This window comes from Symsagittifera roscoffensis, chromosome 2 (assembly GCF_963678635.1).
Source record: "Symsagittifera roscoffensis chromosome 2, txSymRosc1.1, whole genome shotgun sequence".
NCBI classification, from domain to species: Eukaryota; Metazoa; Xenacoelomorpha; order Acoela; family Convolutidae; genus Symsagittifera; species Symsagittifera roscoffensis.
This window is the reverse complement of record NC_087063.1, coordinates 753,861-769,435: the sequence shown is the minus strand read 5'-3', so window position 1 is coordinate 769,435 and position 15,575 is coordinate 753,861. Positions and strand designations below refer to the sequence as shown.

General features: G+C 38.2%; 1 protein-coding gene across 1 annotated transcript in view; it reads right to left on the bottom strand.

The window, feature by feature from the left end:
• Positions 1-15,575, bottom strand: part of LOC134838996 (gamma-aminobutyric acid receptor subunit pi-like) — a gene marked incomplete in the record, with an annotated part of 106,408 nt that overhangs the window by 7,143 nt on the left and 83,690 nt on the right. Inside the window, 2 exon segments of the mRNA XM_063854371.1 lie at positions 5,505-5,722; positions 9,828-9,895. Of these exon segments, the coding sequence (XP_063710441.1) occupies positions 5,505-5,722; positions 9,828-9,895 (286 nt within the window).

Sequence of the window (15,575 nt, the reverse complement as noted above, 5' to 3'; positions counted from 1 at the left end):
GTGTGTTTTGTGTGTCTGTTTGTGTGTGAGTGTGTGTTGCGTGTGTAAGTATGTGTGTGCGTGTGTGTGTCTTTAAGGGTTTTTGGTGTTTGGGTAGTTGTGTGTGTGTGTGTGGGTGCGGATCTGCATGTGTAGACGTGGGCGTGCAAGTGTGCTTACATGTGTGTGTGTGTTTGCGGGTGTTGCTGGTGTGTGAGTGCGTGTTTGTGTGTGTGTGGAGGCCCGTGTTACTTTGAGTGTCCATGTATGTTTGTGTGAGTGTTTGTGTGTATGTGAGTATGTGCGTGAGTTTCCGATGTGTTTGTGTGTTTGTGGGCTCATGTACGTGCGTGCATGGGTGCGTGTGTGCGTCTGTGTGTGTTTTTTGTGTGTTTATTTTTGCGTGTTTGTGTGTTTTGTGTGTTTGTGCGTGTGAATGTTTTTATATGTGCGCGGGTGTATGTATTTTTGTTGTGTGTGCGCATGATGTGAAAACGTGTGTCGGTTTGTGTTTGTTTGCTTTTTTATCTGTATGTGCTTTTGTGTATGTGTTTATTTTCGTAATTTTGGTGTGAGTGTTGGCGCGTTTGTGTGTGACTGTGTTCGTGTGTGCGTCTGTGCATATGTATATTTGTGTGTGTGTGTTTGTGTGTCTGTTTGTGTGTATGTGTTTATGTGTGTGCGTAAGTGTAGGCCTGTGTCTTTTTGCGTGAGCGAGTGTGAGCCTGTGTGTGCGTCTGTGTATGCCTGTATGTGTATGCGAGTGCGTGTGTGTGTGTGTGTGCTTTTGGTGTGTGGATAATTGGTGCGTGTAGGTGTAAGTGCGTGCGGGTGTGCTTGTGTGTGTGTGCGAGTGAGTGTGTGTCTTTTTGCTAGTTTTGTTGGTGTGTTTGCGTGTTTTCGTGTGTGCATGTTCGCGTGTTTATTGGTGTGTGTGTGTATGTTTTTGTGTGTGATTGTGTGTGTATGTGTGTGAGTGTTTGAGTGAGTTTCTGGTGTGTGCCTGTGTGTGCTCGTGTATATGTGTGCCTGTGTGTGTGCGCGTGTGTGTGAGTTTTTTGTGTTTTTTTTGTGTGTGCATGTTGTTGTATTTGCGTGTTTGTACGTGTTTTTGGTATGTGTGTGGGCGTGTTTTTATGTGTGCGTCTGTCCATATGTTTTTAGTGTGAGTGTGGGCTTTTTTGTGTCCGTGTGCGTGTGTGTGTATATGTGTGTGTGAGTGCATGTGTGTGCGTTTGTGCGTGTGTTTTTGCAGTGTCTGTGTTTGTGTGTGCGTGCGTTTGCTTATCGTTTATGTGTGATTGCGCGCGCGCAGTTTTCTGTGCTGTGTGAGGTGAGTGCGTTTTTGTGTGCTTGTGTGCGTGTGTGTATATTTGTTTGTGTGTGTACTTGTTTTTGTGGATTTGTGTGTGTGTTTGCGTGTGCGTGAGTGTTTGCTGTTATTTTTGAGGTTTGTGTGTGCATATCTGGGCGTATGCGCGCTTTTGTGTGTGCGTGTGTGTGTCTGTTTGCGGGTGTTGTTGGTGTGTGCGCGTGTTTGTGTGTGTGCGTGTGTTTGTTTGTGTGTGTATGTGTAAAAGAAAGTGCGTGAGTGAGTTTCTGCTGTTGAACATGTACGTGTGTTTTTGCTTTGGTGTGTGTGTGTGCTTTTGTGTGTGTGTGTGTGTGTGTGTGTGAACGTTTTTTGTATGTGTCTGTTTGTGTATTTTTGATATACATGCATGTGCGTGTTTGTGACTCGTGTGCGTGTGTGTTTTTGCTTTTGTGCGTGTGTGTGTGTTTGTTTTTGGGGTGTGCGTGCGTGATTTTGTGTGTGCGTGTGTTTATGTTTTTGGTGTGAGTGTGGGCCTTTTTGTGTCCCTGTGAGAGTGTGTTTGTGTGTGTGTATGTGTGTGAGTTTGTACGTGTGGTTTTGGATTTTGTGTGTTTGTGTGTATGTTAGCGCATATGTGTGTTTTTGCATGCTTGTTTGTATACGTGTGGGTGTATGTATGTTTGTGTGCGTGAATTTTTGTATAATGTGTTTATGTGTATCTGCGTATCTGTGTGTGTGTGTGTATGTGTGTGTCTATGTGTGTGTGCGTGCGCGCGGGTGTTTTTGGTGTGTGTGTATGTATGTATGTGTGTGTGTCTGTGTGTGTGTGTGTTGTGTCTGCGTGTGTGTGTATTTGTGTTTGCGTGTGTTTATGTTTGCTTGTGAGTGCGGGTGTTTTTGTTCGTATGTTTGTGTGCGTGTACGTGGTGTATGTTAGCACATGTGTGTGTTTTTGCATGCTTGTTTGTATACGTGTGTGTGTATATATGTTTGTGTGCGTGAATTTTTGTATAATGTGTTTATGTGTGTCTGCGTGTCTGTGTGTGTGTGTGTGTGTATGTGTGTGTCTATGTGTGTGTGTGTGCGTGCGCGCGGGTGTTTTTGGTGTGTGTGTGTATGTATGTATGTATGTGTGTTGTGTCTGCGTGTGTGTGTATTTGTGTTTGCGTGTGTTTATGTTTGCTTGTGAGTGCGGGTATTTTTGTTCGTATGTTTGTGTGCGTGTACGTGGTGTATGTTAGCACATGTGTGTGTTTTTGCATGCTTGTTTGTATACGTGTGTGTGTATGTATGTTTGTGTGCGTGAATTTTTGTATAATGTGTTTATGTGTGTCTGCGTGTCTGTGTGTGTGTGTGTGTGTGTATGTGTGTGTCTATGTGTGTGTGTGTGCGTGCGCGCGGGTGTTTTTGGTGTGTGTGTATGTATGTATGTGTGTGTGTGTGTGTGTTTGTTGTGTCTGCATGTGTGTGTATTTGTGTTTGCGTGTCTTTACGTTTGCTTGTGAGTGCGGGTGTTTTTGTTCGTATGTTTGTGTCCGTGTACGTGGTGTATGTTAGCACATGTGTGTGTTTTTGCATGCTTGTTTGTATACGTGTGTGTGTATTTATGTTTGTGTGCGTGAATTTTTGTATAATGTGTTTATGTGTGTCTGCGTGTCTGTGTGTGTGTGTGTATGTGTGTGTCGATGTGTGTGTGTGCGTGCGCGCGGGTGTTTTTGGTGTGTGTATGTATGTATGTGTGTGTGTGTTGTGTCTGCGTGTGTGTATATTTGTGTTTGCGTGTGTTTATGTTTGCTTGTGAGTGCGGGTGTTTTTGTTCGTATGTTTGTGTGCGTGTACGTGGTGTATGTTAGCAAATGTGTGTGTTTTTGCATGCTTGTTTGTATATGTGTGTGTGTATGTATGTTTGTGTGCATGAATTTTTGTATAATGTGTTTATGTGTGTCTGCGTGTCTGTGTATGTGTGTGTATGTGTGTGTCTATGTGTGTGTGTGTGCGTGCGCGTGGGTGTTTTTGGTGTGTGTGTATGTATGTATGTATGTGTGTGTGTGTGTTGTGTCTGCGTGTGTGTGTATTTGTGTTTGCGTGTGTTTATGTTTGCTTGTGAGTGCGGGTGTTTTTGTTCGTATGTTTGTGTGCGTGTACGTGGTGTATGTTAGCACATGTGTGTGTTTTTGTATGCTTGTTTGTATACGTGTGTGTGTATGTATGTTTGTGTGCGTGAAATTTTGTATAATGTGTTTATGTGTGTCTGCGTCTGTGTGTGTGTGTGTGTGTGTGTGTATGTGTGTGTCTATGTGTGTGTGTGTGTGCGTGCGCGCGGGTGTTTTTGGTGTGTGTGTATGTATGTATGTATGTGTGTGTGTGTGTTTGTTGTGTCTGCGTGTGTGTGTATTTGTGTTTGCGTGTCTTTATGTTTGCTTGTGAGTTCGGGTGTTTTTGTTCGTATGTTTGTGTGCGTGTACGTGGTGTATGTTAGCACATGTGTGTGTTTTTGCATGCTTGTTTGTATACGTGTGTGTGTATGTATGTTTGTGTGCGTGAATTTTTGTATAATGTGTTTATGTGTGTCTGCGTGTCTGTGTGTGTCTATGTGTGTGTGTGTGCGTGCGCGCGGGTGTTTTTGGTTTGTGTGTATGTATGTATGTGTGTGGGTGTTGTGTCTGCAAGTGTGTGTATTTGTGTTTGCGTGTGTTTATGTTTGCTTGTGAGTGCGGGTGTTTTTGTTCGTATGTTTGTGTGCGTGTACGTGGTGTATGTTAGCACATGTGTGTGTTTTTGCATGCTTGTTTGTATACGTGTGTGTGTATGAATGTTTGTGTGCGTGAATTTTTGTATAATGTGTTTATGTGTGTCTGCGTGTCTGTGTGTGTGTGTATGTGTGTGTCTATATGTGTGTGTGTGCGTGTGCGCGGGTGTTTTTGGTGTGTGTGTATGTATGTATGTGTGTGTGTTTTTCGTGTCTGCGTGTGTGTGTATTTGTGTTTGCGTGTCTTTATGTTTGCTTGTGAGTGCGGGTGTTTTTGTTCGTATGTTTGTGTGCGTGTACGTGGTGTATGTTAGCACATGTGTGTGTTTTTGCATGCTTGTTTGTATACGTGTGTGTGTATGTATGTTTTTGTGCGTGAATTTTTGTATAATGTGTTTATGTGTGTCTGCGTGTCTGTGTGTGTGTGTGTATGTGTGTGTCTATGTGTGTGTGTGTGTGCGTGCGCGCGGGTGTTTTTGGTGTGTGTGTATGTATGTATGTGTGTGTGTTGTGTCTGCGTGTGTGTGTATTTGTGTTTGCGTGTGTTTATGTTTGCTTGTGAGTGCGGGTGTTTTTGTTCGTATGTTTGTGTGCGTGTACGTGGTGTATGTTAGCACATGTGTGTGTTTTTGCATGCTTGTTTGTATACGTGTGTGTGTGTATGTATGTTTGTGTGCGTGAATTTTTGTATAATGTGTTTATGTTTGTCTGCGTGTCTGTGTGTGTGTGTGTGTGTGTATGTGTGTGTCTATGTGTGTGTGCGTGCGCGCGGGTGTTTTTGGTGTGTGTGTATGTATGTATGTGTGTGTGTGTGTGTGTGTGTTGTGTCTGCGTGTGTGTGTATTTGTATTTGCGTGTGTTTATGTTTGCTTGTGAGTTCGGGTGTTTTTGTTCGTATGTTTGTGTGCGTTTACGTGGTGTATGTTAGCACATGTGTGTGTTTTTGTATGCTTGTTTGTATACGTGTGTGTGTATGTATGTTTGTGTGCGTGAATTTTTGTATAATGTGTTTATGTTTGTCTGCGTGTCTGTGTGTGTGTGTGTGTGTGTATGTGTGTGTGTATGTGTGTGTGTGTGCGTGCGCGCGGGTGTTTTTGGTGTGTGTGTATGTATGTATGTGTGTGTGTGTGTGTGTGTGTTGTGTCTGCGTGTGTGTGTATTTGTGTTTGCGTGTGTTTATGTTTGCTTGTGAGTGCGGGTGTTTTTGTTCGTATGTTTGTGTGCGTGCGTGTGCGTGGTGTATGTTAGCGCATGTGTCTGTTTTTGCATGCTTGTTTGTATACGTGTTGGTCCGTGTGTATGTGTGTCTGCGTGTGTGTGTGTGTGTGTGTGTGTGTGTGTGTGTGTGTGTGTGTCTGTGTGTGTGTATGTGTGTATGTGTGTGTTTTTCCATGCTTGTCGTACACGTGTGTGTCTGCGTGTGTGTCTGCGTATGTGTGTGTGTGTGTGTGTGTGTTGTACCTGGCGCTGTACAGCACTAGTCCGTCTGGGTGTATTCTGAGTAGTATGTTCGGCACCATCACAGTCTGTCTCTGGCTCTCGTAGCTGTCCGGGAAGTAGGTGTCCGGCTGCCAGATCTCATCCAGGAACTGGCTGTTCACAGTCACTGGCTCACTGTAGTTGAAAGAGAGCCGTCCGTCTTTCCAGTACTGCCGGAACGATATGTCCAGACGGAAGTTCTAAAATATTCAACCGGAAGTGAAGATTTTGCTAACAATTTCCCCTCTCGTTTTCTACTGCAAAGAAGCTGGGGAGACTCGTTTTCAAGCTAAAAAAAACATAAAGAGTTTAACCGTTTAATTATTACTTTATAAGGGAGAAAATTGTTTAATGGGTGCTGGTAACTTCTGGGGAGGGGGCGGGTTTTGAACAGGATTCTATAAAACCAATGCCAAAGGCCAATGATCATTTGAAGTTAAACTAAGTTGCCATAAAAATAGCGGTAAAATTTTATTGAAAACGCGGGAGAGTGATCGAGTTTTGCTTTTATATTAACTTATTATGGCTTTTAGACGTGATTAAATTTATAAGGTCTTGTTTTTTTTCCGTTAATTCGATATAATTTTAAAACAAACAAAACAAAATCAAGTTTTACCCCGTAATGGATTTAAATGGTTAAAAGTTGATTAAAATTGAGTTATATGCTCTTAAAAAGTGAAAAAATAATTGATTATAATCAAATAAAAATGGATCATATTGCTAATATTCAATAAAGCATTCAAATCTATAGCAGATAAATTATAATCGATGATTTTTTTTATAGATAATGACAATGAAACTCCCTTGCAATCGATTTTTTTCCACTTTAATGAGATGCAAACTCAGCGCACATAAAGTAGTTTGCACGTTTTAAACTAAAGTTGGTTACCTGTTGTTCAAATTCAACTTCCTTTCTGCGCAAGTTCGATTTTTGTTACTTATTTTATGTTACTCAATCATTTTTTACTTTGTTGCTTTCAATCATTTTCTTTCTTTATTTAGAAACTCAGAGGGGGAAGTTGGGGCCAAGAATTACAATGTGGGGGGTTGTTCTGGTGGAGAGGGTGGCAGGGATAAGTGGCAAAGGGGCAAAAATTTGGGGACGCCGTGGGGGCTGGGGGTTTGTTGGGCGGGGAGTTGTTATGCAGTTTGAGAAAGCTTAGGTTTAGAAATCGAGTAGACCGTAAACTCGTTTTGCAAACTTTTTGCGTTGCTATTTGAGAAACGAATAAATTTTTGCAAATTTTTATACTACGCGAAACAAAATTACAGTGGAAATAAAAATCCATTTTAATTGATTTCAAATGGAATATAAATAATTTCTTATTTATAATTTTTTATATATAATTTAATTTTTTGTTTGAGGGCCACATGGGTATCGATCATATTCTTAACTTTTCAAACCACAAAAATCCATTATAATTGATTTTCTTTTTCACGTTTCTTAGATGCCGGAAACCTTTACAAACATTTTAAGTACTAGTAACAACTAAAATATTGCAAAACTGCTCGTCAGGGCAAAACTTTGCAGTTTCCGACCACCCATTATTGCCGGTGGAAAAGTTTTGCTCTACATTTGTTCAAAATTTAGCAGTTTTTTTTCTCTAAAATAACATTTTGTTAAATTTTAATTTATAAATTTATCGCCCACACGCTATGTAATGTACATGGTGATTTATTTTGTGCTGGTTAAATTTGTGCTGGTTTCATGTTTCGGAAAATTAATCAGACAACAACGCTTTAATTGGACAAAAAAGATCTTATCTAGAACAAAAGTTGTAAAAAAGGAATATTGTAAAATACAGGGGGCGGATCTAGGATTTTCTCGAGGGGGGGGGGACGGTTTTTCAAAAAAAATTTCGAAAATTTTGTCGACATTTTTTTTTTAGGTCGACCGAATTGATTTTTGAGCTCTCCCTAAGCATGGTTTAGTCCCTTTTTTGGCAACATTTTCTGCGCCGCAGGCGAAAATTTGAAAAAACAAACCAAAAAAGGTCTTTATAGGCACTTTTTGGAAAATTTTGACCAAAAAATTGCGTTTTTTCGGCGCGCGCTCCCCCCTCATAAATAGAATATATTGGCGCCAAAGGCGCCTTTAGAAAAATTTTAGGGTCGGTGGACCAAAAATGGATTTCTTAAAAAGTACCAAAGGGGGAACCCTTTGGGTCGGCAGGGGGTCAAATTCCTGAAAAAAGGCGTCCGCAACCCCCGCCCCCCCTAAATCCGCCCCTGGTAAAATATCAATGCAAAGTTCTATGACAAGCGTAACTTTTACAAGATGTTCAACCTGGGCTTTAAATCAAATTGGCATAAATACAACTAATTTCAATTAAAACCCGGATTGACAATCTTGTAAAGATCAGTTTTATCATAGAACTTCGCATTGTTATTTCTACAATATTCTCTTTTTACAAGTTTTGTTGTAGAAAAAATCTAAGAGCGCAACTTGTCCAGACAAAAAACAAAAACAATTGAAAGATCCTTCATTCCGTAATTTCATTTTGTTCATCATTAAAATTCCTAGAGTATAATTTTGACTCTTGTTTCAACAATTGTCTTAGTTATTGTTCCGACTTTCGATACGAAAGTAACGGAATATTTGTGCTCGGGGTGGGTTTTTTTTTCTTCAGACAAATTTCGACTTTTTAACTAGCCATTTTTGACAGAATTTTTTTTTATCATTCAAAAGGTATTGTTGTCCTGAGCTTAAATTTGAAAAGATATTTCACCTGTAATCATTTTTCGTAAAGTTATGAGGGTTTAAAGATTGCCATTTTGACCAATTTGGGACAATTAACGCGCGATATAATTCGCGCTATTAACGCGTAAGCGGAGATTTAATCCGTCTTATAAATCGTTCCAAAATGGTTGAACGAAGCTTATTTGCCATAATTGATGTGTTACAAGGAACGAAATTTATCTGTTTGTACTTTATATGGCGTGTGGGGGGATGATTTTCATTAAAAATTTCAAATTTTAGGAAAATTTTTTTTTTATTTCATTTTTATTTTATTTCATATAATGTTTTTATGTTATTACTGCTGCTCCATAAACCTTCAAAAGCAGTCGGAACATTCAGGGCTTCGCCCTGATACGAGCAGTCTTGTTCATATTTAGCGGGTGAAAATTATTTTTCCTCAAATAAAGATGAATGTGGATGAATTTTGTAATACAGCTTTTGAAGAGTTTTGTGTGGGCCGTAGATATGTTTCAAAAAAAAACATCATAATTCATCAACTAATAGCTGTTTGTAACATGTGGGCGTGCAAGTTGAACTTCCTTCGGTCATCTCATTTGGCTCATAGTGAAATTGTATGACGTTTCTGTATTGTACTTTTAACACATTTAAAAAAAATGCAAATCGTTTTTTTTTGAGAAAATCTTATACCTTACAATATTCTGAGATGGCGTCTTTTGGTCAACTCGGTAGTGGTCAGTATTTTCCTACATTCCACACCCAATATTTATAAAAATAGGGTCACTGGTGACTTTTCTTAATTATTCTGTGCTTTGGACATCAATATCCTCCAGATGGTCAAAAAATGTGCCAAACAAAACAGATTGCTCAAAAGTCAAAGTTTGCATTGCGACAAAAAAAACGCAAATATTCCGTCACTTTCTTCAAAAGTCAGATTAATTAAGCATGATCTGACAGAACAAAATCAGCGCAGAGAAATTATTAATATTGACGCGTGGCTAATTTGTTGAAACCAAATTCATCGCAGCTAAGAAGTAGATCGCCCTCCAAATTTCCTGTCCACTTCAGACCGACTTAGTTTTTTGTGAGACCGCTTTTTTCATAAAAAAACATCCAGCAATCCAGGCCTGCTAATTGCTTTTACGGCTCAAAAAGATTGAATTCATTTCCAGCAGAGCAGACAGAAGTGACAAACAAATATTAATTTGCATCTGACGCAATACAGATTTTTAATAAACTTCAAGCTACCATTTTGGGGCCATTATTCTGTCAAATGTGTCTGAATTTTTTGATGACAAGCGCAGAACAATTGATACAGTGGTACTGGAAATTATGCAAGAGATTCTCAACATCTCAGATTGTATGAAGTAAAATCTACAATATTGCTAGAAACTGGAAAAAAATAGCAAGAAAATTGACTGAATACCCGAAAGCTCAGAAAAATTTTCTCGCCTGTTCAAAGAAACTTGTTCCAAGTTCTGTTTGGAAGGGTTAGCTTGGACTGCAATCGCTTAACTGTGTTTGCATGTTCATTTGGTATTCCACCAGTGTGACCCCTTCCTCGACTGGCAAGTGCATGTATATATTAACATTGAAGGGAGTCTTACCATGTTCACTTCTGATATGGGTCCAATGCTGTCTATGTTCATAGTCACATTAACTGCAACAGGGTCCCCTGAAAAACAAACAACAACAATTTCAAACAAGGAGAACCGGTTGCCCTGCAAGTAGCGCAGAATGTTTCCACCAAACTGTTTTAAGAAAAAAGTTCATAAATATAGATTATTTTCTAAAATCGACGGGAAAGTTCAAATATTATTTTCGAAAATTTTGTATCTAACTTGCCTGTTAATTTTTTTTCTAGAACACTCGATTGTTGATATAGGCGAAAAAGCCAGGAAGAGCGGTAAGCATAATTGAAAGAAACTTTACTTTAATATATAGCGTAACTATTGGCTGAGTAGAATTGAAAATGAGAAGTAGTATGTAGCATTTAGTATGAAAATCGAAAATACTCAGACAAGTTTTTCAAGACTCTGAGACTTTTGAAAAAAAAAACGATCCAAACTACGACTAATAAGGCTTCAAAATTATGATGCCACACTTGAGCCTCTACGACTTTTCCTTGAGGTGGTTAAAATAAAAAAAAACTTGTGAGGCAACAACTCATCAAAAATGACAATTGGTCTAAAGCGACAATTTGCACTTTTTGAACAGGCGACGATTCGCACGAGACGATATTTTGCACCAACTAACAATTAGACGTTTTCAATTATTATGGGGGATCAAACACAAGCTTTCAAGATTCTTAATACACTTGATCGTAAAATTCAGGAACTTGGACTCGTCCCACGTACAGAACAGAACAGATCAAAAACAAGCCTGATGTTAAAATCCTCTGTGATCCTTGTACTCATAGATTTTGATAGGTCTAGAACTAGATTTTGATAGGTCTAGAACTAGATTTTGATAGGTCTCAGTGCCCTATGCGCTTCAACTCCACTTGAAGAATTGGACCACTTCCATTGATGAACTCTGTTGCTAATTTTGAGTCAATTTGGGCAAATAGTTGCACTCTACGAATTTTTAAATACTACTATTTGTCACTTTCTACCACTATCTACTCTTGGAGGGTGTTCAAATTACTTATAGCATAGTATCTTATTACGGATGTAATTTTTTTTTTCTGCGCAACGCATGTTTTTTTCTGCGGGACGCGTATCCGCATTTTCTGAGAACACGTTTTAGAAAATTGATCTGGTCTGACTGTTGATAATTTTTTCTGAGCAACCTCAGAAAGTTTTATTTATATTTGTTTATCTCAATGCATTTCAGATTTCAACCACATTGCAGGGGAGCAAAGATGATATTGCTGCATAGTAGTACAAAATAGAGCTTTCTGCTAGTTAACATAAATCTGAGAACTTTTTCAATTACGGAGAATAGGAAATATATTTCAGTGGCAAAAAAGTTTTTAATATATCCGTGTTAGCTATTCGTTTCTAGTTCGTACGTCTAATAATTTACCTGAGACTTATGCAATTACTGCAGTCAGTTGCATTCTAGACCTACATTGACAAAAATGGAAATATTTTGGCAAAAAAATAACTTTCAATTGAAAATTCGGCTCTAGTTTGAGCTGTTTGTTTTGAGCTGTTTGCAAAGCATATGGATACCCTTACGTTTTTCAACGTTTTCTTATAATATATCACGTAAAACAGTAGCTGCTTTGTTTGATGCAATTATATTTCTAAAATTTGCATGTCATAAACTTTTGCGACTTAATTGGGTTCAGTTCTTGGATGGTTGGAAATTTAGATGTTTTTAATAGTTTTTATATAATAGTTTCCCCGTTTTACAAGTGAAGTTTTATAGCGATGGAAGCCTTAATGACCAAGACTGCCCGCATCAGGGCAAAGCCTTGAATGTTATCACTGCACTGCACTAACTAGTCTCGAATAGTTTTTGGAAAATGAAATTTGATAAAAGATGAAATTAAGGCTGATAACACCAAATTACAAGTTTTAAAATTTGGGTCGCGCATGGAATTAATAAGATCAATTAGTTATTGCTACAATTCAGTTTGGATGGGTCTTGAGAGCAATCCCTTGAGTGAGCAAATACTCTTTTGGAAACCGGTTTGGTGAAAAAGACTACCCCGAGCATGTATTCCTCACTTTCTTCGAAAGTCTGTTGAAAATGCTAATTCGATACTTGAATTAAGAGAATAGATAAATAGACAACTGAGTTAAGTAAGATCAAACGAGACAATGTTTTAGGTGAAATCAGAAGGTGTCAAACAATCCGAAGGCCAAGCACCTGCCAAGGCGTCTACTGTAGAAGTGAAATGAAATGATTGACAAAAGGAACTATCATGAAATAAATAGACTTAGATAACTGATTTATCTATGACATACCCTCTTGTAAAATAAACAAGACTGCTCGTATCAGGGCGAAGCCCTGAATGTTCCGACTGCCTTTTAACGTTTATGGAGCAGTAATAACATTAAAAAATTAAATGTAATAAAACAAAATGAATTTTTTTTCTCTAAAATTTGAATTTTTTAAAATGAAACCATCCCCCCACACGCCATATAAAGTACAAAAGAATGGATTTCGCTCATTGTAACAAATCAATTATGGTAAATATCTTTCTTTCAGCCAATTTGGAACGATTTATAAGACGGATTAAATCTCCGCTTACGCGTTAATAGCGCGAATTATATTGCGCGTTAATTGTCCCAAATTGGTCAAAATGGCCAAAATGGCAATCTTTAAACCCTCATAACTTTGCGAAAAATGATCACAGGTAAAATATCCATTCAAATTTAATCTCAGGGCAACAAAACTTTTCGAAAAAAGAATTCTGTCAAAAATGGCTAGTTAAAAAGTCGAAATTTGTCTGAAGAAAAAAAAACCCACCTCGAGCCCAAATATTCCGTTACTTTCGCATCAAAAGTCGGAACAATAAATAAACTGCACTGGTCATGGTTTGGATAAAGTTAAGTTTTCAAAGGAAAAGTTTTTAAACATAAAGCTTAGCTCGGACCGGCCGAACGTAGAAAGCGTAAGTCGCTGAGCTTAAGACACTATTGAGAACCGGCTAAGTTTTCGTTCACTGCTGAAGTTTTAACGTACTCTGATTGTTCCTCTTACTCATCTTCTTTTTCTTTAACGACTCCTCGTGTTATGTGGTCAATCATGACCCCGCCCATCTTCGTCACCGCCGTTCTTTTCCTGCTTGATTTTCTAGATGCCGTGTCACTTTCCGAGACTTGGCTCGAATAAGAGACCAGTCGTTGTTTCGCCGTCCGCTTTTTTTCTTCCCGCCCGCCGCCGGCATTGCTTCCGGAGCTTCCTCCGGTATGTCGCCTTCGTTCTCGTTCCATTTTCCCGTTTCCGCCTTTTTACTCGCCTCATTCTGCTCCCCCTCCGGTTTCTCTATCATCACCCGCTCGCTCGCTTCGTTTCGTGCATTGACCCTCGAGTCCGTTCGTTCAGTGGACGGAGCTAATGTAAGCTAATGTAAGTAAGCACTAATTTAACTGAGTAAATTCTTGAGACGTATGTATTTAGTGTCTACAATACACTAATTGCAGAGATGTCAGTTTTGGAAAGGGTACTTCTTTGGCCTCAGCAAACCAAACTAGTTGATTTTTTTGAGAACCAAATGCCAATCTTGATAATTGAATTTCCGAAGTAGAGGCACAAAAAGAGTGAATTTTTAAATATGAAGTCCAAATATGTTTGTCATAATCTAATTAGTCCTTATGTCAATTTTCATAACAATATCAAACAATGTGAAAAAAGATGTTACTTGTAAAATTTTGCGGGTGGGGGGGGGGGGTGGGGGGGGGCGGAGGATTAAAGAGCCGTGAATTTCTCGAAGATCGGCAGAGTGTATCAACAGAGTGTATTTGAAAAGAAAACACGAAGATTTGCAAATTTGACTTCGAAAAATCAGCCTTTGATGAAACACGTGCATGGAAGTGCACAATTTTCTAAAGGTAGAAATTTTTTTGCTTAAAACATGTTTAAAACGTTTCAAGCTTTTTTAAAATCCAAATCTGATTTTTTGCATGCCTTTGTGAAGTAGATCTAGTTTTTAAATATTTTTCTTAATTACTATCCGAAAAGGCAGAAATTTATAATTGTAAAAGAGTGTTACTCTGAAGATTGTCTTAAGCTTTTCAAAATATTATTATGGCCGCAGTTGAAATTCTAAAATGGGAAAGAGGGAGCTCTTGATCAAACATGGAAACGAAAAGGAGGCCACGTGGATGTAGTATTTGGAGGAAGTTGTCAGAAAGGAGTCTATGGAACCCGATGGGACATGATATACATATGCAAACATTTTGTAGAAAGAGAGGAATGTTAATCGGATACAGAAAACTGTAGGTTTGCTTATTGCGTCAACTTTTTTTTTGCTTCTTTTTTTTCAAACATGGTGTCATATTTTAATCAAAATTACTGCTGTTTTTTTTAGTTTCAATACAAGAATGGATATGTGAGTCAAGCAAATATTCGACTCTTTGATGTGCTTGCGTGACCGATATTGTGATCAACTTTGATGTATTGTGATATAAATCTGATCAATGAAATATGATTAAATCTTTTTGTCCTCTTAAATTGCTTAGTCAAGACTGTCTTACAAGTGTTCATTCGTTTTTTTTTGCTTTCGTGTTAGGAGTAGGTTAAACCACTCAAATAGGCCTGGACGAATTTTTTCTGAACAAAAGAACCTGTAAAAAGACTTCATCCGAGTTTATTTTTGTCTGCCAATATATGATTCGTTAGACACTTGAATTTCCATCCAACTGAAAAATGTTGGCCACATATTTTTGATGTTTTATCCCTTTTGAAAATCTGGATGAAATGAGACCTAATTCAACCAAACTCAAAAGGCTAGTCCAAGCATATCATAATCAACTAGGATCGAAAAAAAAACAAAGAAGGAGCTCAGGAACAGTCATCTTGAAATTCTACCTGAGTCATCTGGATTTTAAAGTAGAGTTTCTATTCGGGTACTGTCCATGTGGGCTGAGCAGATCATAGCATTCTAACCCAAGTCCATCAACCTTTGATATCTTTGAAAAGTCTTGAAGAATCTTGGTTAAATCTTACAGAAAATCTTGGCTGTCTTGGCAAGTGATTGCCAAAGAATCATAGCATTCTAACCCAAGTCCATCAACCTTTGATATCTTTGAAAAATCTTGAAGAATCTTGGTTAAATCTTACAGAAAATCTTGGCTGTCTTGGCAAGTGATTGCCAAAGAATCTTAGAAAATATCAAAGTTTCTTTAAAAAAATCAAAAAATCTGGAAGAAAATAGATAACAAAGATTTTTTTCTAATTTTTTTTGACGATTTGCGAAGATGCGAGATTTTATTTTCAAGGTTTTCCAGAAAAATTTTGAAGATTAATCTGAGCTTTTCTGGAAAAAAAAACATACCCACCCACTCACAATTAAGTCAAAACCTTTTATGGAGTGTGGTGACAAAAGACTAATGGATAACATTTGAAAAACAAAATCAAAAAGCGCCGGCTGGAAATTAACGAAAAACATTTTGAAAACTCGAAAGAGAAGTTAGACATCTTAGTTAACGATTTTTCAGAAAAACAGATAAACGCTGCTTACAGGATATAAAGCGTTTATTTAAGTAGGTCATTACTTTTGTATTACTGAGAACATGCTTCCCAAACTTTGCGCTTATAAAAGTTCTAATAGCTTTAGTAGGTAAATAGGGTGAAACGATTTCCTGACTACAAAACAATCAGACAAGAATTATTCTCCTTGTTTCCTAAAAAGTTATCAAATTAAAGCTGGTGAAACTCTTAGCAAGATTTTTTTTCAT